Source organism: Lutjanus erythropterus, chromosome 10, assembly GCF_056507025.1.
Source record: "Lutjanus erythropterus isolate fLutEry1 chromosome 10, fLutEry1.hap2, whole genome shotgun sequence".
Taxonomy (NCBI): Eukaryota; Metazoa; Chordata; class Actinopteri; order Lutjaniformes; family Lutjanidae; genus Lutjanus; species Lutjanus erythropterus.
Window position 1 is genome coordinate 6,572,632 of NC_139326.1, and position 24,770 is coordinate 6,597,401.

The window sequence follows — 24,770 nt, forward strand, 5'->3', positions numbered from 1 at the left end:
GCTTATAGGTAACAAAATAACAGGGCACTTTCATTGTGAAAAATTTATGGGAAGTAAAATGTTCATAAACCATTCAGCCACTAGACTAAATACGAGTGCTTCACCTGTTAAATACACACCTTCAAGCAGAAACAAACAAACTCAGCTGAGCTGGGCTGACACACCAAGTTGAAGCGAGTCAAACCAAGCTACACACTTTCATGAAAAAAGAGCAGACTACAGCAGAGAGATTTGACTCAGGAATAAATATGGATTGTATCCTTTCCCACTGATGACAAAAGCCACATGTTAGTGTGTGTTTTGTGCAGCGCAAAACGGGATAAATTTACCTTGTAGATCACTGGAGTTACTGGTCAACACAGTTTTGATCACTTTTTTTTCTGTATCATCGTGTGACTATACTTTATAACAACAAAGTCACACTATCACACAAACAAACAAACCGATCCAGGCAGCAGTAGACCAGTAACTTCTGAGTTCTGCCAGGCAACTTGCTGTTTTTGCCAAAGGGGTCTGGTTGCTTCAGAAAGAGCAATGTTGGGTTTATATAACAGCAGTTTGCTGCTGGAAAAGATTGCCTGACTGCAAAATAAAGTGGTGAAAATATTCGATATATAGTGTAAACTGATGTTTAATAGTATTTCCTCTCTGTTGCTCCAAATTGGAGGCGTGCCAACCGCCTTCTACTGCAGGTAACACTCATCAAAAAATCCAAACTATCCCTTTAACAGGATTCCTGTTATTTATAATGACAGTAATGCATGTTCATTTAAGTGTGAATGACATTTAAACGAGCCGACCACACGAAACAATGTTCTCTCAAACACACACCCACATTAGGATGTGCACTTTGGGATGGTAAGCATTGTGATGCCAAGTGAACTGATGAAATTTCACCTTCGGGTCATCTGATGCATCTTGTTATGAGCAGCGGAGGAAAAAGGCCAATAATGTGAGTCATCTGGATAAAGTAACTAGATTTTTATTTACAAGTCTCACAGACACCAACACCCCAGAATACATTATGTAACCAAACTTATGTTCTGACATGATTAAAAAGAGACAAAAATAACACCACGGCATTGCAAAAGCTGCTTTGGCGAATAGAGTTCATTCGTCAGCAAGCCCGTCTCACAAAATCAGGAATTACTTGCAGACATGGTGAAGCGAATGTTTGTGTTTGCTTCCCACAAATTAGTCCTTAATCCTGACGAGCGTGAGAAAGATGGGTGCCTTCCAGATGTAATCTCTGCAGGTTTGGTGCAAAAATGAAGCACTGCTCATTTTCTGACCTTCTGGAGCCAAAAACATCCACATCAACAGACAGATCTGTAACATAAAAATAACTTTTTGTTAACTGCAGTTCAGTGAAATGACAAGTCTGCCTTATTGTAAACACATGATTGTTCTTAAAAGAGACACTTTTCCTTCCGTAAGCTGTTACTAAGACACAATAAACACAAATGCAAAAAAAAGTGAGAGCTAAAAATAAATCCAGATGTCACTGCAAAGTGGTTGCTTATGTAAGATCTGCAGAAATGAATTAGCAGATGTCTGTACCAAGAGGGTGTGAGGGCAGTACTGAGTTAATTAGAAAGATGACACAGTTGAACTCATTGTTACTTACCTCAGCACTCAGATTAACTGCACAGCTCCACTTGAGACAAGTGGTGCTATAGTTCGATAGCGCATTAGATGCTGAGAGCCCTCATCAAGATCCACAACATACTCTCTGTAAAGAAGAGCCAAAAGTAGAGATAATATCAGTTGTTTCTATGCAGGAAAATATAACAGTAGTGACTGTAGAAAGGTAATACTGCCACCTAGTGGGGCCTGAGAGTAACAATTCAAGTAAAATTTGGATGAAACATACCTCTGATCGTCTGTTTCAGGCTCAACCAAGATGTTTTCCTGTCTCTCCTTCACCCGCAGAAACACAAAGGAGTCCAAGCAGGGCTCGGGCACTGGGATTACATTACAACACGCAGGATTTAGTCTGACGGTCAGTGAAAATGTCACAGCAAATGCCACCATCTGCCAGCGCATGCTAATAGCAGTATTTCAGGCATGGATCATCCATGAGGACCATTGATAAACTGCAATCAGTTCTGAACTCTGCTGCCACGCTTTGAACTAAAGCAAGAAAGAGACAGAGAGAATATCACACAAGTTTTAGCTAATCTGCACGGCCTCCCAGTATTTTGTAGGATTACAAAATAGGAGTATTTTTTAGTATACAAATTATCACACAAATAAGAAAACTGTTCAGACTGTTTTTTAAACTATGCACAGGCATGCAAACTGTTCAAGGGTGAAAAAAAACGAGAAGGAGGCATGAGCAGATAAAAACACAGAGCCACTAGCAGGGTCCAGATGATATGCTCCCCACAGATTGTTTTTTAAGAATAAACTACAAAATGCTTATTTTTGGCACCTTGTAGGATTACTCTGATGCTGAGCACCAAATAACAGAATTACAAGATGCAGTGAAAGAAAGTCAAAACTGAGTTTTACAGATGACAGTAGAGCATAGACAGCATTATTATCACTTTATTATTAGATCAAAATTTGCGGGTTTTTTTGGCCATGATCATTTAAAATGTGAAAATGCTCATCTTAGCCTGTTCATCCCTGCAGCACAACTGCATTTAATTGCTGCCACAAATTTAATATTGACTACTAGAAGAGAATACTCAAATTACAGAAAACAAACCTTAAGATTATTATTAATACTTAGTGACAGCAAGCAAACAAAACATCCAGGTGCTTTGTTAACTTATCTGGTCCACTGTTTATCATATTCAACATGTTGAATGAAGGATAGGCCACTTAATGTAAAAACTAGCGAGAAATTCTTTACAAACTCATGTTTGTCCTGTTTTCTTCCTGATGCATCGGATCAGCACAAATCATAAAGGTGACCTATTATGAAAATGGCTTAAGTTTGTAAACCTGATGAACCTATGAAATACTCAAAGCTATGAGGAATGTAAGGGCTGTGAAGATTTTTAAACAAATACAAAGAAAATATTTATTCAGCAGCTAGCTGTTCTTGGCACCTTCCGGCTGTTGCTTTATGTTGCCTCTTTATTTGTTATTCATTTGATCGCTTGGTTTTATCGTGCCGTATTTGCACGTCTTTAAATTTGGCTGTTTCATTTCTCAGCAACCAGTCTTCTTTTTTCAGTTTTTTTTATTGTTAAGGACTTTGAGCTACACCCCTTGTATGAAAGGTGCTGTATAGATAAATGGTATTACTATTATTAAAACTGAACAAATAAAGTAAAAGACAGCCTGTGAGGTAAAAAAAAAAGACAATAAAAAAAGAGATTTTACCTGCTTTGAGCATGTCGACTGTCTGCAGGTTGGGGGGCATGCGCTTCAGTGCCACAGCCTTCAGGTAGGTTTCTGTGTTGGCGTAGTACCTGTGTGTCACACGAACACGTTACAAAAAACATCAGTAGCTGAAACAACTCTGTCCGTATTCTAAGAGTTGACATCAAAAGTTTGATCAGTAACCCAGATGTGCAGCCATTTTAGACATACTGGGATGTAAAAAGCAGAATGGATTACAAGCTTAATACTCAATTCAAGCCGTCTAAACTACCAAAAGTTCAGGAAAATGTGTGGAGGCTGCTAAAACTTACAGAGAAGAAACTGGTCAGCAGGAAAGGCTGTGACATTTTGAGAAACTGAGGTTAATAGGTGGTTAAGATCCACACGAGCTGGCTCCTTCGTGCTGGAATGACACTTTTGCTTTTTATTTGCTATCCTGACATACTGAACTACCTCGTTTTTCACCGAGCCCACACACAGCTGAGGACCTTAAACGTTCCAAATGTTTGGAAGACTACAACCAGATGGTGTGTGGATGGTGAGAGAGGCTCAGTATCAGCTCATCAATGATCTGTATTGTGAAAGCCAAGTTAGGCAATCAACTGATCTTTACATTTTGGACATTTAAGAAATTATCTAAGACTTTTAGGATTTTGAGTCTTAATTTTTTGGATCAAAATACTGATCTGTCATAAACACATAAACCATTAAATTGTCCCTCTTAAACCAATTCACCAATTAATGAAAAAAATGGGTTATTATGAGTCTATATTTGGTTGAGCAAAAGTTGACCATTTTGTGCAAAAAATGCTGCCTTCAAATGTTACTTGTGAAGTGGTGGGAAGTCTTGTATCACACTTGTGAACTGGAGCTTTGAGAAAATTCCCACCTAAGAGGTTGTGAATACCACAAGAGGGGCGTTCATATGAACTCTTCTGGTGAACGCAATAAATGCAAGCGCATTTGAAGGCAGCAAATAATCAGGAACAGTGGCGACTTCAGATGTGTTTCCTCTGGTCAGTACTGCCAACATGGCTGACCTCAGGACTGATGACGCGCCGTGAAAACACTCTATACTCACTCTTTGGCAAAGGCAAACTCCTCGGGTGAGAGCAGTGACGGATCTCCCTCCCCTCGAGACTTTTCTCTCTCCAGTACATGAGGGAAAAACTTCTCAATCTAGACACACAAAGATCAGACAATTTTGTCAGCAGGCATTGACTGAGATGATGTTTTTATTTCTCACACCGTACCGCTGACCTGAACCGACCTTCTGCAGACGAGAGCGCAGGTAGCTGCTGAGCACAAAGCGAATCCTGTCTATTTCCATGCGGTGGATGCTGGCCTTCGCGTCACCTTTCTTCACCCGCTGTAGGTTTTCTTCCTGTTGGCGGAAAGGTCAGGTCTTTTATTCAGGGTGACTCACAATGAGAGATAAACAGCAGCTTGGGAATATCTTAGAATATGACTGCGTTATTAGAATCCATTCATTTTACACTAATTAAGTTATGTGATAATTTGAATAAATGAGGATGTAGGTACATAGATCCACCTCTGTCTCCACAGCTGGATCAGGTGTTGGGATTCCAACAGCAGAAATGTGAGGAAACTTGCTTAGCCTTCAAGGCTTTCTGCCAGAAAGCTCTTCTTGATTAGATTTTGGAGGAAAAGATGATTTAGAAGATGGATTATAGACATTAATCATATTTTTATTTTATCAATTTTATTTAATTTTACTCTGTTTTATTAAACTTTTTTTTTTTTATTATCAGCATTGTTTTGTTTTTATTGTTTTTTTCTTTTTTTTACTCTATTTTATCGAGGTATTAATCTAGGTTTTATTTGACTATAAACAATTAATATTGCTTTTAAATCTATTTTATTGTATGCCATTGTCAACAGTTTTACTCTGTTTTTACTCTCCGTTTGAAATATATTATACAGTTTTAATTTCACTCTGTTACAGTCTTTCATGTGTTCTTATTGTCAGTGAGCCAGTCATCTGTTAAGCACTTTGAATTGCACTATCCTGTGTGAAAGGTGCTATGCAAATATAGTTTGACTGATTAAAAATGGCTAGATTTCTGCCAGCAATCTTGCTTTCTGCTTCAAAGCAGCCATGCCTTGGGGTCTGTGGGGATTAACTCACAATTAGAGCCAGGCTCAAGTGGCCATTTGAGGAACTGCACTTTTCTGCACATCATTGTTGGCTTCGTTTTCTAGCCAGCATGGCAAAGCAAACCATCTAGTACAGAAATATTTCCACAGAGATGTGATATTTTTACAGTGTGTATATATATATATATTCCAAATTACACATTTAATTATACAGTCAGCAACATTTTAGTATAAAATGAATAAGTATTTGGGCAGCACCATTTTGGTTTTTAGGCTCTGTACACCACCATATCATATTTCAAATGAAACCATTAGTATGTGCTCCAGATGTACAGTTTCAGCCTTAATTTCAGGGTATCTACATCCAAATTGGATGAACAGTGTAAGAATTACAGACATTTATAGTTATAGTCCACCCGTTTTTGGATAGGTGTGTGTTATTCCATCATTAGGGGATGAAACAACCGAGAGAAATTACTGCAGACACTAAACATACCATTGCCATCAGGAAGAAGACTCTGCATGCCAAAGTGCAAGCCAAACCACCTGAAACTATCATTTGTTGCAGCCTCCATCAAGCTGCAAAAATCTAATGGTAAATCTTAGTGCAACAGAACAATGTGCAGCAGATTCAAGAGCATTTTGATTCTTCCGAGTGCTTTAAGAAGCCGCGTTGTCAATGTCAAATGTCTCCTTATGTTTTAAGATGTTTTCATGTCATGCAAAAGTCTAGCATCATGTCAAACGATTAGTATGTCTTTGCAATGATTTTACGTAAAGTAAGTTTCTCCTTAGGAACAATAAAGTTTACCATACTCAACTGCTCCTGACTCTAGGTCATGCAGAAATTGGCTGATAAAAGGCCTTGAGTTGACCATGTCACATTTTCATTTGGAATTTGTTTCTGGTATGAATGAGGCCTGAAGAGGCGACAATGCCATTTAGGAAAACAATCAATCAAAGAAGTTGCAGAAACATTCGTTTTTTCCAAACTATTTGGTACATTCTGATCTGAGCAATGAAACACGGCCTGGTATACCTCCCACAGGTGGATGGCGGGAGTATCTTTTCCCTTGTGAAGAAAAACCCCTTTTCAACTGTCAGCCACATCAAGAAGACTCTCTAAGAGGGAGGCATATGTGTCAAAAACCACGATACAAAGAACTTCACCAGAATAACTGTAGAGAGGCTGCCACAAGTTGCAAACCACTTATAAAACTGCACAAACTGCATGACTATATGATTAAATGTCCCCACCCACACTAGTGGGCAGCAGAAATATTAGTAGTTTAAAATATTTAAAAATAAAATATTTATCAATCATGCATGATGCCGGTTATCTGTTGCCTTTATGAAGCCGCACGCCACTAGTCGGGGCTGCGGCACTGTCAGACGGCAGCCCCTCTCGCCCAGCGCGTATGCCCCGATCGCCCTTGCAACCGACGGATGTTTATATCAGCAAAGTCGGACAGATGAATGTAGACCGTGACAGAATAAGCTGATATATATTCACTTGACTGGAGAAACGTGCCCACATTAAGCACATACACAGACATAAACCTGCAAGCGGAGCTGCCGCTGCTGCTGCTAGCACTGCTAACGTTAGCCACACTGTGTGTCTGTGCTGGCAGCTAACATTAGCTCTGTGTCCTTTACCCGCAGACACCATGAGTGACACCGTGAGTTGTTGTCATGTTTTGTACATTTATGTGTAAGGTTTGTATTGCACAGCGCAAACTAGCGTGCATTTCAGCAGCATGAAAAGTATGATTTGGTGATTGTAGACTGTGATTAACGGCTTCATACGGCTCTTAATACACACAGTATTTTTTCCGGACAGTGTTTAACATTAAATTATTAAAGTCTGCTAAAATTTAACTGCTTTCTGAGTGTTTTCTTAGTGTTAGACTAGTCAACTAGTCTAAAATAAAATTTGCATTTAATCGAAAGGGAAATTAGTCGCCAGGAACATCCCTAGTGCACAAGCTCAAGCAAGCACGCCTGTGGTGTTGGCGTGTAGCAGTGAAATGGGTCCCTACTGAAACACCTTCCCGCCCCGCACGTTCCAGACTTTGTTTGGGCTATTCATCGGTATGGTGGTATATGAAAAATTAATATCATAATGAAAGTAAAGACCGGTTTTTGGTACGAGCCGGTATACTGCACAGGCCTAGTATATGACATTATAAGCCTAGGGAACCAGTCCTGTTAATCAAGAGGATGGTGTTATACATATCATTAGCAGCAATGCCTAGCCAACAGGAGAAGCCGGGGACGGTGATTAGACAGCAAAAGGAAAGATGAGAAGCCAGGTGCAGCTACTTAGGGGTAGGAGTGGGGTCTGGAGGTGTGTAGAGAGGGCACAAACTATCTGCATATTCATGATTCCTTTAATACTAAATGAAGTATTAAAGGAAAACAAATAAATATATAGATAAATTAAAACGTGATGATGTGACATTTGTTGGAGTCTGTACCTAACAAACATGTTTTCTTTTATCTGGGGAAGACTTTAAGAACATCACTGTAGCACTATAATACTCAAACTCACACATTTTTCCTTTTTCAGAAATGTGACTTCGTTCTGGTTTTGCGATTTGGATACTGCACTTGGCCATATTGCAATTTCTATAATATTTTGATTAATTGTGCAGGCCTACTCCTACTCCATTATTAATATAGCATCTTCACAAATAGCAGTTGCTGTTTTAAAGGTGCTATATTAATAAACGTATTATAATGAATGCATCAGTATTTCTCTTGTAATAACATACAGATGAAAGTAAAACACCAATGACATACTTTTAAATACTTTATATCTTGCTATTAATACTTTTGTGTGTTGAGTAACATTTTGAGTGCAGCACCTGGCGTTATTTAAATGTTGTATTACTACATTTATTGGAGTAATATTTGATGAAAGCAGTCATTGGTTGCAGTGCTGCAGCACCATGTTTGTGCTGTCTGGTGACATTTAGAAATGTAGGTTGTATCATGACTGTTTAATCTGAACATACAGCCCACAGATCAGGAGGTATTCCCCGTTTGTTTTACCATGTGAGTCAGCTGCTCCATCACACACTCCACCACCTCTGACTTGTTCTCCAGCAGCTCCGGTGAGAACTTCTCATTCAGCCAAGCCTGCGACACACACACACACACACACACACACACACACACACACACACACACACAACCGTGATGACATGTTATGAAGGGACCATAGTAAGTTTAAGGCACTTAATGGGATAATGTTGTTAAAAATCAGCTCACTTCTTCCAGTTTGGCGATTAGCTCCGCCGGGGTCATAACATCCTCCTGACTGTCATCTTGGTTGATGTCGCTGCCGTCATCTGAGAAAGCGTCCGACATAGTTTCCCTTTACGAGGTAAACACACAAACTACGGATCTAAACCGAAACACAACCCGTATGTTCAACTTTTAAGCTAAATTTCACAGCGATTCAAACAGTTATTAGGTAAAGTTTACTGAAGAAACAACTGCTAGTCACAAAGCAGCACGTCTTTAATGGAGAAGCCCCTTGTTTATTCGCGCCACTCGAGCTCTTCTCGCGAGAAGTTCGAGGGTATTTTATACCTGCGTACGGGTTGTAAGGTAAGGTTCTTCTCAGACTACGTCTAATGCGTACCACCAAAACCCGGGATATACAGTCAGATGCCTCATTAAATAGAAATTAAGGCTAAGATTTCTATCATTGTGGTGTAAGACTCTAATTCTCCTGCTGAAGGAGGCCTGCATATTGACAATGTCAAGAAGCATTGCTTCCTGTGAGTCATAGAGCAGGGAAAATATTTGGACGATCAGTGCATACACATAAATAGTGAAAACGTACTTCACTACATGTAAACAAATGTATTATATTTAACTTACAGTAAACTAAAAACTAAAAATATGTGTGAAAAATTTGAATTGCTTGTAATAAAAATAAAAACTAGACTTGAGAAAAAAAATTACTAACTTAAATGATATTGTGTGCTTACAAAACTAACCCAAATTAATTAAAAATATACAGAAAATATCTTTAGTTTAAGTCTTTGTCAGTTTGGTCAAATTTTTCAATGCATAAGGAGACATTGCCGCATATGTATATTGAGACTGGGATGTCTACACAACTTTTCTTTCACAAATTATGTTTGCATTGTAATACCCATTCTAATTTTCTTAAATCTTGCCCCTGACAAATAGCCCCTATAATATAGAAAAAGCTAAAACTATTACTGAAACTCGTAAAAACTAAACTAAAACTAAATATTTTTAAACAATAAACTGTGAAGTGACACCTACTTTGGAAGTGAAAGTAAACTGAACTGAGAGAAAAAAACACAGACAAAATACAAATGAAAAATACAAAACTATTACAACTTTGCATATGAGTATACACATTATGTATTTTAAGATAGAGTTGCTCAAGAATATGCATGTAATACCCTATTTTGTAAGTATAACGATAGTGGCAGATTACGAAGGCGCACCAAATAGAATTTTTATTGAATTTTAATTGGAGTTGAAACTATGAAAATACAATTACTTTGCAGTGTATGAAAAAGTTTTATTGAAATATGATTAAATTTGTGTAATGTATTATTAACAAATCAGAACTCAGCACTGGATATGTGGGTATGCTGCACTTTTTTTTATTATATTATATAATATAATATAATATAATATAATATAATATATATAATATAATTATTATAAATTAATTATACCCATTCTTCATGTATTAAATCATAAGTCATCCATTATTTAAGCATTACTTAAGTATATGATTTGTACCTTTATTTTTTGATGTGTTCATTAGCTACAGGATGTATATACTTCGATGACACTTAACAATAATAACATTTATTACACACAACAAAACAATGGGAAAACAATGAGAAAACAAAAATATCACCATCAAATGAAAGCCAGTTTCTCAAAGTCAGCATGCCATGTCTCCTCTGCACTATTGTGTCCCTCCTTCACCCATGTGTATCCTAATCAGCTAGTGTGAATTTAACAGAAATACCATCATCTGCTTCGTTTGCTCCAGCTGTCTTGTTTCAGACCACATTGTGGCCCGCAGCAGTATCTCGTTTGTCTGATTTCCTCTTCCTCTTTCCTCCTCATTGCTCTTGCATCAGAATTCATTGTTATTCTCACCAGTAATGATCTTACATCCGATGTGGCAATACCACAGCATTGATGTCCAGCGTTGCACGCAAGTTGGCGCGGCAGCTTCTTCAATCTGTGCTGCACCTGCAGGGTTGTATCTAGGTCTCACCACAACATGAATGGAGGGCTGCAGTCACTTTGTTAAAGGAGATCAACAAGACATTAAACAACGCAGCTCACATTTATTCCCAGTAGAGAGGTGTGTGCTCAAAAACAAGGGAGGAAAGAAAGGAAAGAAAGAAGGATTTACGCTATCACAGCTCACATTTTTGTGATGATGAGTTACTGAAGTAAGAAAAAGTCAGTTTTATTTTGCAACACTGTGGCTGAACAGCTGTGCACAGTGACAGGAAAACACAGACTAGTCCTGCCCATTTTCTCATTTATTGTAACTCATAAGCGCCCGTAATTCTCGTAGTCAGTGATGTACTTCCCATTTCTATGACAGACCATTTCTTCCTGATTACAAAAAAAAAACAAACATATAAAAGCATTAGAATACTCCCAACAACCACTGGTGAAGCACCTACCGCAGTGACACCACAACCTCCAGATGCAACCAGCACAGATTTTGTTCTGTTTTGTTGAGATGTTTTAGTGTAAGTTTTCTTATATAGATGTATGCAAAGATCTTAATAGTATATAGTATAATCTCAGTTTTCTCTAAGACACATAGAATAGTGTAATGGTTTTGTAACTGAGCGTATGGAAATAATAAATGGGACAAGAAGTCCCAACCTCTCAATTTAACAATGTTATTCATTTAGAACATAAAATAGAGTTGAATCTTACTCAATTGTCCCTCCTGGTCCCCTTTACAGTCATTTTATACACCATGAAAACAGTGGTGGAGTCAGATCACCTGATGAGCAGGGGTTAAAAAAATAAAAGGGGTACTGGTTGTATGTGGTGGTGCACCAGCACACAGAAAGTTGTGATGTATTTATGGTCAAACAGTTCCAATCCCTGGTTAGATTAAATTGTTTTATTATGTGATTTAAAGTATAACAACTACTGTGCTGCACTGCATTGCAATTTATCCACTGGAACAGCCATGTAGAAGGAACTTTACCACATTTTGTCCATAGAAGAGAACTTTAGAGTGTTTTAACCACTGTAAGGGCGCAAAAGGGCAACCTTTTCTTTGAATATCAGTTTTTGCATCAGGACAAAGGCCAAAATGTTGCCAACAACAAAGTAGGTAAGCTTTGTTTTTTGCCTAGCATTTGTTGATCACTTGCAGCTTCTACTGGCTGGTTAAGATGAGCGAGGAGTCAGCAGTCGGTATAAATGAGAGCAGCCGACAGAAAAGGTTTCTCAAAGTTTTTTTTAAAAAAAATGTGAATCACTACAACAATGAGAGATCCTTAAGATGTAAGTGCACGAAACATACTTGACTTATTCTATTATAGTGAAATATAACAGTTAGTTTTAACAGTATGGAGAAATCAGCAACATTTCTACGATTAAAAACAAAGGACCAAAGGTTTAAGTATGATTTACGTTTATTTTGTTTATGATCATTTACTTACTTTATGTTTAAATACACTTGAATGACAATGAGATCTGCATATACAATCTAAAATATTTAACACTGACACATGGCATATACAGTATTTTTACAGTATTATTTTGTTCAACAGACTTCACATTACAGTACATTCTACACAAAGTATTGAAATTGTGCGTAGGGATACATGAGTTAAACCAAAGTTAAATCAAAAAACTTTACAAACATACTATATAAGTATTTTGGCTGAGATGAAAAATTAACAATAGAAATTTCCCATTATTGGCTGATAATTTATCAGCCCTGATATTTATCGTTCATCTGTAATTGTGCAAGTGAGTACAAATGTGCAAGATCTGAAGCCTTGAATTTAACTCAAATGGGTTTGTTTAAGCAATCTATTATGAGTTTGTCATAATAATTAAGATTTATCTTGAAATGAGAAATATATTTACTGTAATAAGTTATAAAATTACCATGATATGTCATCAGAGATCAAGGAAACAGGTCAAGTCAAAATAATCGCTTCTCTGACAACAATGCTACAGTTGCAGTGTCCTCTGAAATTTCTATTCCAGGCCGGAATAATTTAGTTTGCCCGTTTCGTGTTAATTAGAGTTCAATTTAATGCCGAATGCTGCTGAATGAGTAAGTGTCTATTTATGAATTGGAATAAATCATTAATAATCTTTTAGAAGGCGTAGATGTTTATAACAGTTAAATTGAGCAATCTGTTAATGGAGTTTGGCAGGCAGTGAGACAAGCAGTCAGTTAACTCAAACTCCAAAGACAGTGTGCGTATTTTCAGAGCAGTGGGCTTCTGTTTTCAGGATAACGCGCTTAACTTCACATTTATTCACAGACAACTGACATTTAAAAACACCTGATCAACATAAAACGAGGGACTCGTCCTCACTTGTTATTGTCAATTCCGATGTTGCACACGTCCTGCACTCCTGCAGTGTTCCTGCAGCCTACCCAAGTCTTACCTAATCTGGGAAGGAGTGGGCGGGGGAAAACAACCTGCTTCAACCATAGATCATATATTAAATAGAAATTCAACCTATTTAATATTAGTCTAAGGCTCCGACTTGCTATTTGGACTGCAGAACTCACTTTTGTGCAATCAATTGCTACATATTGCTCCTTTAAATTATTTCCCCCCATTACATTGTGTAGGGTGAAATTTAAAGACTTTTTTATTTATTGTGGGTAAAGAGACCTTTTTGATTTGATCGCTTTTAAAATGGACAGGTTACAGGTTATCAGAAGGCACTGGTGCACTGTTGTGGCCTAAATTAAGCAACTGTTTGATGCACTTGGATGAGTCATCCTGTTTTCACTGTGATCATATAAATATTTTTAGCCACTGTGACTTAATTTCTCTTCACTTTGGTTTGGTCTTTTGTTGACCTTTTGTCTTGGTTACCGAAGGTCAACACAGCCCATCAGATAATGACTACTCAGGGTTGAAGCCAACCTAAATATTTGTGTTGCATACTAATGCTAAGGTTCAAAACACAAGTACGGCTTTGCCAGAGTTACACAGAACAATAGAAAACTGGGCCAACAAGCTCAGTTCTCCATATTCACACAGCAGCCATTTTCCTCTGATGTCAAACTCCGGTTGGGAAGCTCAAATGTTGTAGAAATAAAGAGAATCTCACAAATCATTGTAATTTCATTAATCCCTAATCCCTAATTGAAAAGACAAGAGATTGTGAAAATCTGAAAAACATATTTCAAGTTAAAACACCATATTTAATAACCCGTTCGAGAGACAACATCTAACAGTAGTATCCAGCTACTTCCCTGCTAACATTACTGTTTCATAGTGTTACACGATATGGTAGAAAGGTGTCAATTGAATGCACATCATGGAGACATTTATTTAAGCTTGGAAGTAAAACACACTGGACATAATCAAGCTAGCTGTCTCTTGTCCAAGTAGGGTAAGCAGCTAAAACAGGGTTAGCAGTATGTGAGGTTGATATTTTACAATTAATTTACACCTTCCTATCATATTGTGTAACACAATCACACTGTACAGGTAGCTAGGAAATGGCTGAAAGCTAATGTTAGCTGTTGTATAACGGTGACTGATGGGTTATCAATTCAACACTACATAGAAGTATGCCTGCAGATTTTCAAATGACTTGTACCTGACTGTCTTTCCATCATAATATAATCCTGGGAAATATAACTAAATAGTGCTAAAACTGGGGGCAGAGTGGGTGGTAAACCCAAGTATAAGCGCAGACTGAAGCGATCCCGGAGCTCGCCCATGAGCTCGCTGAAACATGCACTGCTACATCCTGCAAAACCACACCCATCCTGGTGAAGTGCAAAGTTTTTAGGTGCTCTCTATAGTAAATGGCTGCCTTCATTTATTTTTTGTCAAGTATTTAAGCCTGGAGATGAACTACAAAGAATCATAGCTTGTGAGGATAAATGGGACTCATGGCAGGTAGGGTATATCCAGTTTGGGGGTTTAACAGTGGAATGGGGTAGGAAAACGGGTAAACAGCCGACCCAATGAGTGCAGAGTGAGCCGGGCCCACTGGGACATGGCGGTACATTAGGTGAGACTGAGGTAGTCTCATCCTGTTGGGGAGAAACACAGGGTGTAACGGAGGCTGGTGCCGAGAGTCTCTCCCTGATTTGTCATAGTTTGACAGGACGCAGGATGCCGGCAGGCCGGCACTGGAGTGAGACAAACTCTGCTGAGTGGCAGGAGCTTTCTGAAGCATTGTCCTGGATTTCTCCCTCTTCTCCGTCTGATAAAGCCACGGAGTGATATTGTTAAGCTTCTTTGCACAAGTCAGAGAGTCATCGTGCTGCATCAGCCTGCCTTGGTGGGTTTTGTAACCCGGTCGGACGGCAGCGGGCCGCAGGAGCGGCACAGATTTTGGAACAACTTTGGTGAAACTAGAGGTAGATGTTGGAGCCCAGTCAGATTTCACAGTGAAGGAGGAGGATGAGTGGTAAGGATAGTGGCAATATCTGCTACTGCCTTTGGAGACTGTCTTCCAGGCAGAGTCTTTATTTGGGACTTTGATTGAGTCTGCGGATTGGGAACTGACGTGAGAAATGTCTTTATTCTGTCCAGCAGGGTCTTTGGATGTCTGACTGCAACTCACAGACTTTCTTTCCTCACTAGATGTATTTTTCTCAGAGCTGGAAGAGTTACAGGGGATCTCAGAGCCTGATGCAGGTTTATCTTCATTCCTTGTTGCACAGTCCTCTGATGAGTCAGAGTAAGGGGAAGGTGTGCGGGAAGAGGAGGAGGACAAAGGGACCGGGGAGCCGTCAGAGGAGCTGCAGTTCTGGCTGGAAGAAGCCCGCGCCGGAGACTGGGAGCACTGGATGACAGAGGGCCTTTCTTTCTCCTCGCTCTGGGGCAAGTTAAGGCTGGCCTGAGCCATTCGCTTCTTTTTCTCCAGCGGGGAGATGACCTCTCCAGCAGCAGAGGGGATGTGAGCAGTCCAGGGACTGGACATGGGGACCTGGACAAGGCGGGCAAAGACAGAATTGCAAAGGTTGCCGTTGGCTCTGCTTGGCTGGGAGCAGTCTGGATGGTGTCTGTCGGAGGTGGCGGCCCACAGGGCTGGGTGAGGATGCATCACTGCTTCACTCTGGCATGCGGCATCTGGACTCCTCTGGGTGATTATCTATAAAATTATACAGGGGTTACTTTAAGACACATCGGGCCTCATGGAAGAACATTTTTATATTCTTATCGTAACTTTATTTTACGTTAGAAACGTGCCACATAACTTCAGATTACTGTGTAAATGATCCTTCTTTGCATGTTTGAGTGCATGTGCATGAGACACTGCAATAAATCCATATAAGGCTTCACTTCCTGCCCCATATGTCAGGAAGTGTTCATTCATGAAAATGGCATCAAAGCATAAAGAGAAGAACCTTCTGAGTTTGAAAATTGAGGACAAACTCGACAAATTGAAAGACTTAACTACAGAGAGACAGGCACAGATATAGTTAGATGTTACCTCAGAATCCATCTCTCTATCCGACTGAGTCCTTTTCCTCTTCCTCTCAGCTTTCTGGACCTTGCCATCCAGATTTCTCTTATATGGCTTCCGTGGTTTGCTTGGAGGGAGAGGTTTGTCCTCCTCTCCTTTTACATGTCGTTCAAAGGGCAGCACCAGCCTAAACAAACACATTTCTGGTCATGAATCTGTTGACAGAGCATTTGCATTGTCAGGTGAGATGTAAACCGAATTATCCTCACTTCTCATAGTGTCTGCGAGTGCAAGTAGCAGCGCTGGTGCTACCAGGACTTCCTCCCAGCTCATCGTACACCTTCTTCCAAAGTCGCCGCGCTGTCACCTGTTGGGCAACACAGTGGGGAAAATGTGCATTATGTAACAACATAGGTTGAGATGTGTGAGAAGTAACTGAAATATTTTGAGAGAATCAGTGGCTCATCACACCATGTACCCAGTGACACATGAAACAAAAATGCTCATGGAGCCTGTTTACTGTAAGTACAATCTGTAAGTACAGCCCCAATTTAAAAAGGTTCTGAATGAGTCTACAGTTACAAAAAACGATTAAGTTAAACAGTTTGAACATTAAATATTTTGTCTTTGTACTGTATTGCAAAGTAAGCGAGTTTGGATTGGTTCAAATCCACCACGCTGCACAAAGTCTTCAACGAGTGTCCTGATCCTCGTAAGAGTCATAAGGCCAAAAGCAAACAGCTTATCCTGTCATATTATGGAAAGACGCAACCTCCACTTTTATTCTTGTCTGGTTTTCCCTCTTAAAATGCACGAAGTGAGATCTTCAGACAGCTGTTAACATCTGGGTTTCTTTGAGAAATTGATCCTTGCACTTGCCAAAGCTTGCCTCTAACAGTGCTTTTACAGCTGTATGCAACATCTGCTCGAGTTTAAAATGCCAACTTTATGCCTGGATGTATGTTGTACTATATCAGTGTGGTACAATCTCACTTGTACAACCCTTCCTGAATTTAAGGGATGGTCCAGATTATTTAATGTAGGGTCGTATGAAGCACTTATCAATAGTCAGTGCATTGAAAATAATTTGCAAATCATTGCATTATGTTTTAATTTACATTTTACACAGCCTCCAGTCTTTTTGGAATCTGTTTTGTACAAGACACAGGTTATGACTGTCACCAAAAGGGCTCAAAAGATTTGCAAAAATTTATGATTATGAATTTGAATTCTCACATAACTTGCACCTCAACATACCTGCCTTCAAGTCTAGTTTTAAAACAGTTTTTTTGTCGGTTGCTCTTCAAATGCACGTCTGCTGGTTTTCATAACTGAAACAACACTTTCATTTTTATCTTTACACACATGTAGGCACACTATATTGTGTTTACACCCTTGGAGAGAGCGGCAGTGGTGATCTTAGCGGCAGGGGTCCTCGTTGAGAGCCCCAGCCCTGCTCTAGTTCTATTTCAGTATGAGCTGTAGTCTCAGACACTGTCCCACAGTGTCAACATCAAAGAAAGCAGAGTAGGGGTGGTGATACAGCGAGAGCTCAGCAGCCGAAATGTCCTCCAGTGTGGTTAAAACCACCGTGTCACAGCATTTGACCTATTGCTCACTTTCCACCTCGAAACCTGCAAATACTGAGGCATCTTGCATCAGCGGACTATGAACTGCAGACAACTGGTACTTACGGAATCATAGCCTCCAAGTTTCTCCACAGCTTTGAAGATCCTCCAAAGATTAACTGGAAGAGGAAAAAACCCACAGGAGAACCTAATTATTTTATTCAGATTCCATGTGAATATTGAGCTCATTCAACAGCAGTGCTTTTTAACTCACTCTGCTTGAAGCCCAGATGTGGGATCCTTTCTATGGGTGTACCTCTGTCCTTCATAAAGGTGTGCAGACTTGAAACAAACGCCTTCTCCTCCATCTGCACTAGATTGGGCCTCACGTCTTCCTCACATTCAGTCATAGAGTCATGAATCTCAATGACGGGGGGAGAAACCTATAGCGTAGATAAAAAATGGATGTATCAGAGAAAAAAAAATGTTTTGCATCAAACGCAGTAGCTCCTGTAAATGTGACATGGTCCGCTGCCCTTATATAGAAACCTGCTTTACAGTTGACAGAATTATCACAGATGGGGAAAAAAACGACACTCAGAATCATCTCATGGGATGCAAATGCTGAAATGAAACATCAAAATCAGAGGGTAGGGTTTTACCACTACTTTCAATAGATAACCGCTACACATCCTGTCTGGAGAGAAAGCAGCAGACTTGTGGGGTTTTTGGTCTAGAGTTTGTCTGTCGCTGGTGTTGCAAATGTCACTTTGAAAAACAAACATAAGCCAAAACAGCAAATTTATGCATCAAATGTAGTAAACACTTACTAAAGTACAGATACTTGTGTAAAGAAAATAGAAGTAGAAGTTCTGATTCGACTTCTTTACTCAAGTAAAAGTGAAAAAGTACAGGCTCTGAAATGTTCTCAAAGTATAAAAGTAAAAGTAGCCCTTTGAAGGCTGTTTTTGCACAAACATAACTGAACCCAGAGGTGGGAAGTAAGTACCATGTAAGTACAAATGCTTGTTGTTGTACTTACTTTCCATATTTTAACACAAACATATGTACTTTCTATTCCTTACATTCTAAAAACAGGCTTGTTACTTTAAAATTTTAATACATTTAAGGGAAATGGTTGATTATTTTTGTTTTGCCTCATTGGCCACCGCCTTCACAACATCAAGATGGTTTTCAACCTAAATGGCGATTCCTTGGTGTATCCATCGGTGCATATCGTGCATGACAGATAAAGATAAAGATAAAGAAAAAAGATGTTAGAAGATGAAAACTGATGTAAAAGAGGTAACAAGATGTAAAAGATCTAACAAGATGCAAAAGAGGCATTAAAATGTTAACAAGACAAAAAAGACCTAACAAGATGCATAAAAAGTGACAAGACACAAAAGATATAACGAGACATAACAGAGATGCATAAAACGTCACAAGAGACGTAAAGAGACCGAACAAGACGCTAGACAAAAAAGACCTTACAAGACGTAAAAGACATAACAACCCTACAACGATTTAACAAGATGTAAAAGATGAAACAAGATGTAAAAGACCTGACAAAATGTAAAAAATATAGCAAAACAAAAAAGAGAGTTAAGGATGTAACAACACGAAACTACCGCTTTTTACTTTTATACTTGTGTACATTTCAGACCCTGTACTTTTTCACTTTTACTCGGGGAAAAAAAGTTGAATCAGTACAGTCATGACAGGCACATTGAATCAGTACTACTTTTACAAGTTTTTGCACTTGTGAACTTTTGACACCTCTGACTGAACCTCACATTAGGTTAATATAATCTATAATATATAATATACAATATGATGATAACCATATAATTCAAAGACAATTAAATTTAAAGCATTTAACTTCTAATAAAATTACAAAAAAAAACAATATACTGAAAATAATGAACGTTAATTTTGCTCCAATGTTATTTGCTCAACATGAGAACACACTTCAGATCTGATTAAGCCTTTCTTCTTTTTCGAGAAATTCCCTCATCTCTGCAGGTCTGCCAAAATTGACAAAATCAAAGGTTTTTTTTTTTTTTTTGCTTGGTTTTCAAGAATGGGTTCCAGATAAATAAAGATACTGCTGCATAGTGTCTACTATCTACTAATATCTAAGTCGTTGCAGTAGTTCTGCAAAACTGGTGCCAGTAACTTGAAAGAGGAGTTTAAGATACCAAGAAATTAGATGTCTGAAGTGTGAGAGTACCCAGAACTCCTGTACAAGAAATTGACAATGTCACTATTTGTGGTTTGTAAGAAAGGAGAAATGAAACAGTGAAGGCATGCAGAAATAAAATCATCAGTTGGAGGGATTTAGAGAAGTATTAAGCAAATAAGAGTTAAGAAGAGAAACTGTTTTCAAGGACGATACCACTTCTTAGATATTATTCCTGCTGTCTCAACACCGGTTCACACAGCAGCTTACTCACTTCTGTTATTGCAGTTCAATCATAGATTACGGTATTTCATGCCACGTATTTAAATGCGAAAGCTTATATCTCACAGTGCCGATCAATTTCAAGAGATTGGATGTGAAAAGAGACCACGTTGGACTGTCAATATTTTACTTTGAATCACCACACGCATAAGCAGCTTTATTTCGTTGTACAACAAAACGGCTCGACGTGGTTTCATATTGAATCAAGTTCCTCTATGTGGTTCCTGGTTCCGAGAAGTAGGCCTCTAGAGTGAGTAATAGTGAAGGTGCAGGCCTCTAACCAAGATAGCCCCGACTGAGTCACAGCTCAGTGGCTCCACACTGACGTTCCCAGCCAACAGCCAACAGCTCTGACTTTCCACTGTTATTCTCTGTCACCTGCTCTTCCCACTGCACATATTATGTTTGTATTCAAATCTGTATGGCTGGCGAGTACCGACAGAGATTAGTTTTGAACCTGATTAAATCATGATTTGACTTTCAATTATGTTGCACCAAACATTTCGCTTCAGATTAAGACAGATTCAGTTTTAACCTCTTATCTTTAACTTTAACCTCCATTTAGTTTAGTTGTTTATATTTTTTTAAACCGTGATTAAATGTAAGGAGGAGGAGGAGGTTTAACTGAGCAAAATAATCAAGTTGACTCAACTGAGTTTTATGATGCGTCTCTTCTGCCAGTCGCTGCTAATGTTTTTTTCTTAAAGGAGAAGAAATCAGAGTTTCTCTGCCAAGCCAAAGTGAGTAGTGTAACTTGGCTAACTAACTTCTCAGCTAGCGAAAAAACAAAGTAGGATAACATTTTGCTAACTTTTAGCTAGCAAACAATGTAGGTTAAGGTTAAGTTAACTTTTTAGGTTGTCAGCAAACAATTAAATTAATTGTTAACTTTTTTTGGCTAGCAAACAATGTAATATTTCATTATCCTTTCAACTAGCTAGCAAACAATGTGACATTTGTTATCTTCTTTAGTTAGTTAGCAAACAATGTAATGAGCTGTTAACTTTTTTAGCTAGGTAGCAAATAATGTAGCGCTTTGTTAATTTTTTAGCAGGCTAGTAAAGAATCTGTCATTTATCTTTTTAGATAGCTTGTAAAGAATGTAACATTTTGTTAATTTAGCATTTTAGCGAGCTAGCAAACAATGTCATTTTTAATGTTTTTTAATGTTTTTTTATTCATATTTTTTATTTATTTGAATTTGGGTAAGCAAGCTTCTCCTTACTGATATTTTGTAGTTTACATCAATAAATTTGGATTTACTAAACATAGGTTAGTCTTTAATTGTGCAACAGAGCTCTTCTTAATTAGAAATCTGGATTTCCTTGTCTTAAAGGACCAGTGTGTAGGATTTAGCACATCCAGTGGTGAGCTTGCAGATTGCAAACACATCATCTCACTCTCCCCCTCCAAAGCATGAAGGACTCTGTGGAAGAGGACCTGCGCCGTCTGTAGATATAAACAGCTCATTCTAAGGTAACAAAAACATAATGATTCACAATGATTCAAGTGATGATACACAAATGAAAACACACTCTGTTCAATATCTGACATATTTTGCTAATAAGTCCCTGTAAATCTGACACTCTGTACCTTTAAATCTCGCTATGCTCAACTCTGATCAGAACTTATCTTAGATTAAATCGGTCGCTGTTGGTGCAACCCAGTCGAAATGTCTAAAAGTCAAATTTTACAAACCACTTCTTGCCTGTATTTCCAGAACTGCGATTGGCTAATAAACATGCACACCTGCGTCTTACATTATGAGAAGATTGAAAAATGTTGCTAGGGATCTTGCATAAAATTCACCAGTATTCACGGAGGGCCTTTTAACTTTCAGTTATTGTTTTCAGATCTGATTCACAAAACTTTCGGGTTCGTGCATCAATGGTTGCCTACAGGAAACGTCTGCACTCGAAGCCACATACTGTAGCCCCTGTGCAGCAGCTCTCACTCTACACCAGAGAGCGAATATCATTGTGAAACATCATTCGGTTGATTTCCACTAGATGAAATTTTTTGGAAAACCGTGTGGGTGATGTTGATGTCAATGTGTTGATATGTGACTCTCGCTATGATTGTCAGTGGCGTGCTGAATTGATGCAATCGGCAGGCCAGCAGTCACCACAGAAACCACCAGGCTTTCAACTAGCATCAGCTTTTGGAAATTTGATGAGCTAATTTGTGTTTCTCATATTGTACCTCTCAGTTCAGTTACCAGAACAGTGGCTGTGAGACGACCTCCTGCAGTTTCTGTATGTGCAATGATATTATGCTATGTCTCTGTGGAGTTAGATGTGCGTGCAATACAAGGCAGAATCACTTATTCCTTGTTAGTCATTTCACAATCCGCCATCGATCAAGATGAAACAACTGTACACACACAATCAGCACTTCAAAAATTATCTCAAATTCACTAAAAAAGGGAAATGAAAACGCAACGCATAACACACTCAGAGGTGTCATGTCTGTACTCACTGATTAACTGTAACTGATGGAAATTAACCCGTCTCATGCCAGAAGGCCAACCGACATTTTATCACACTGAGATCAGGACATTACCTGGTTTTCTGTCCCCTTGTCTTCATCACTGGCTGCTGTTTGTTGTGACGTCTCACTCTGGTCCTCTTGAGCTTCAAACATTGACATGAGACGCACAGTTTTACTCAAAAGAGTATGTACATTCGAATTTAAAAAGTAAAGGAAACAAAAATATGTTCATTAAAAAAAAAAAGTATTCAAGCTGGTCGTCATCACTGCTGGAAATACTTGCCGAAATAATTTTTAACATCTTGTTTCTTATGAAAGGTTTTAAAGGAAAGAACAACATTTTTCTAAGAGCAGCTGTAAAATATTCATTTTCTTCATAATTTGAATCAAATTTGTAATCGTATCGCTACCTGAGGCTAAATTCTGTGGTCCGAGCTGATAATTGTCAGTTAAAAGTCACCTACAGGAATCTGTTTGCATACGTCACTTTACAAGTTTATTCGTTAAAAGTCACCACAATGCTGAAAACTCTGTGAACCCTCCCACTTTGGTTTTGAAATCTTCCCAATTTGAGGGAAGGATGAGGTCTCAAGCTTTACAAGTGTGCTTCTGGGAAAGCTTAAGCAATTTGTGTAACAGTCAGATGATTGGCAAGCACAAAAAATAGAAATCTGTAGAACATATTGTCGACTTAGTGTGATATAAAACCACAGGTTGCAAAACCACTTCCTGCTCATGAACAAAACCGCTTGTAAACTGCACTGTATGATATCGCAACACGTAAACTACAGTATTTGGAAATAGTGAGATAACCTCGAGCAATAAACTGCAATGTAAAGTATAAATGTTTATTTCCTTCTGTATTTAGAAAGGCAGAGCAACATAATATTACTATTTGAGCAATATGAGATATTGAGAAATGCTGCACATTTTAAAGCTGTTTTTGGGTGTATTTCTGATTTTCATGTTCTTTCTACGAGGAACACAACATGTAAGTGGAATCTAAATTGCAACGAAATGTAATTCCAAGAATGAAATGTCATTCTTCACAAACCTCGTAGCCCTCCGCCCACACTAATATCATTTGAGTGCAAAACCAATATGCTTCTCTTTTGAGATCACTTATTTCCTGTGCTGTGGCTTGAACCTTTAATTCTGCTTTCAGTAGCCTCTAACTTCTCCATTTCATGTGTGGGAGACAAATTTTAGATATATTGTGTTACTTCTCAAGTACTCGTCACTGTGCACTTACTTTATATGGGTTTGTTTCTGTGTTAAGTTCATTAATAGTAGTGTTTATTTTACCAGGTATTGATCTCAGATTAATACACACAACTGCTTAACATTTGGGGTTGATAATAAATTACTGAGGCATTATGGTTTTATGTATCAAAACAGTTCATTTCTTTCATAAATGAATGTAATACACAGTGATTTACTTTTGTAAAAGCAGATGTAGCACAGTTTTTCTTATATGCTATAAACAATGTCATGTAAAGTGTTAAGATCTAATAAAATTCAAAAACTTTACATAAATCTCAAACTATAAAGAGCTTAAGCTGTTGTAAATATGTCAAACAGTAAATGCGAATGCTATCTGGTTTCATTTAAAGATAAAACTGTTTCTCACCCATTTCCAGAAGTTGTCTTCAGGTCTCCGGCTTCAGTGTTTTGTGACAGTAATTCATGAGGCACCCTCTTCAACTTCACACCATCAAATAGGAAGGCGTCTCCACAGAACAGTTTCATTGGTCGACCAATGGCACTGCAGCAAATGAGTCTGGGAAACTGAGTTTTTTTTTTTGTCATACAAATCTCACAAAGTCTGTTTTCTGTTTCACCTACTGAGTTTCAGACAAAAACAGCAGCTGTGTTTAAAATGTTTGAGTGCGGATCAAACTCACATTACTCCAGTTTATTAGTCTGTCTGTGTAGTTTATTGTTTATTTTCTTTAGAGGAGTAGACTCGAGTCACATGACTTGGACTCAAGTCAGACTCAAGTCACAAATTTTATGACTTCAGACTCGAATTGACAAAATCATAAAAAAAAAAACTTTACAAATTATACAATATGTTATTTAAAAAGTGTGAATCCACAAATTAAATCATATCCTTTCAT

The 24,770-nt window shown here is 38.4% G+C and overlaps 2 protein-coding genes across 2 annotated transcripts; both read right to left on the reverse strand.

Moving 5' to 3' along the window:
- Positions 1 to 966: 966 nt before the first annotated feature.
- gins4 (GINS complex subunit 4 (Sld5 homolog)) lies at positions 967 to 9,011 on the reverse strand. Its single transcript, XM_084729446.1, has 8 exons — positions 8,728 to 9,011; positions 8,509 to 8,595; positions 4,607 to 4,720; positions 4,418 to 4,515; positions 3,337 to 3,425; positions 1,874 to 1,964; positions 1,628 to 1,732; positions 967 to 1,329 (listed from the first exon to the last, which is right to left on the reverse strand). The coding sequence occupies exons 1-7, from the start codon at positions 8,824 to 8,826 to the stop codon at positions 1,636 to 1,638; spliced, it is 675 nt and encodes a 224-aa protein (XP_084585572.1). The 5' UTR covers positions 8,827 to 9,011; the 3' UTR covers positions 967 to 1,329; positions 1,628 to 1,635.
- Positions 9,012 to 12,151: 3,140 nt separating this feature from the next.
- Positions 12,152 to 24,448, reverse strand: arid5a (AT-rich interactive domain 5A). The gene is made up of 7 exons (XM_084728069.1): positions 24,281 to 24,448; positions 22,723 to 22,793; positions 17,971 to 18,139; positions 17,823 to 17,875; positions 16,398 to 16,495; positions 16,156 to 16,315; positions 12,152 to 15,813 (listed from the first exon to the last, which is right to left on the reverse strand). Exons 1-7 carry the CDS (start codon positions 24,282 to 24,284, stop codon positions 14,575 to 14,577), a joined length of 1,794 nt encoding a protein of 597 aa, XP_084584195.1. The 5' UTR covers positions 24,285 to 24,448; the 3' UTR covers positions 12,152 to 14,574.
- Positions 24,449 to 24,770: the final 322 nt, after the last annotated feature.

Bases quoted from the DNA above. Each gene is read 5' to 3' on its own strand.
- arid5a (XM_084728069.1), bottom strand. The intron at 17,876-17,970 runs GTGAGTTAAAAA...TTCCTCTTCCAG, and splicing joins ACATCTGGGCTTCAAGCAGA to TTAATCTTTGGAGGATCTTC. The intron at 16,316-16,397 runs GTGAGGATAATT...GTGTTTGTTTAG, and splicing joins ACTCGCAGACACTATGAGAA to GCTGGTGCTGCCCTTTGAAC.
- gins4 (XM_084729446.1), bottom strand. From the start codon at position 8,826: ATGTCGGACGCTTTCTCAGATGACGGCAGCGACATCAACCAAGATGAC. The intron at 4,516-4,606 runs GTCGGTTCAGGT...TTGTGTGTCTAG, and splicing joins TGCGCTCTCGTCTGCAGAAG to ATTGAGAAGTTTTTCCCTCA. The intron at 1,733-1,873 runs GTATGTTTCATC...TCTTCTTTACAG, and splicing joins CCTGAAACAGACGATCAGAG to AGAGTATGTTGTGGATCTTG.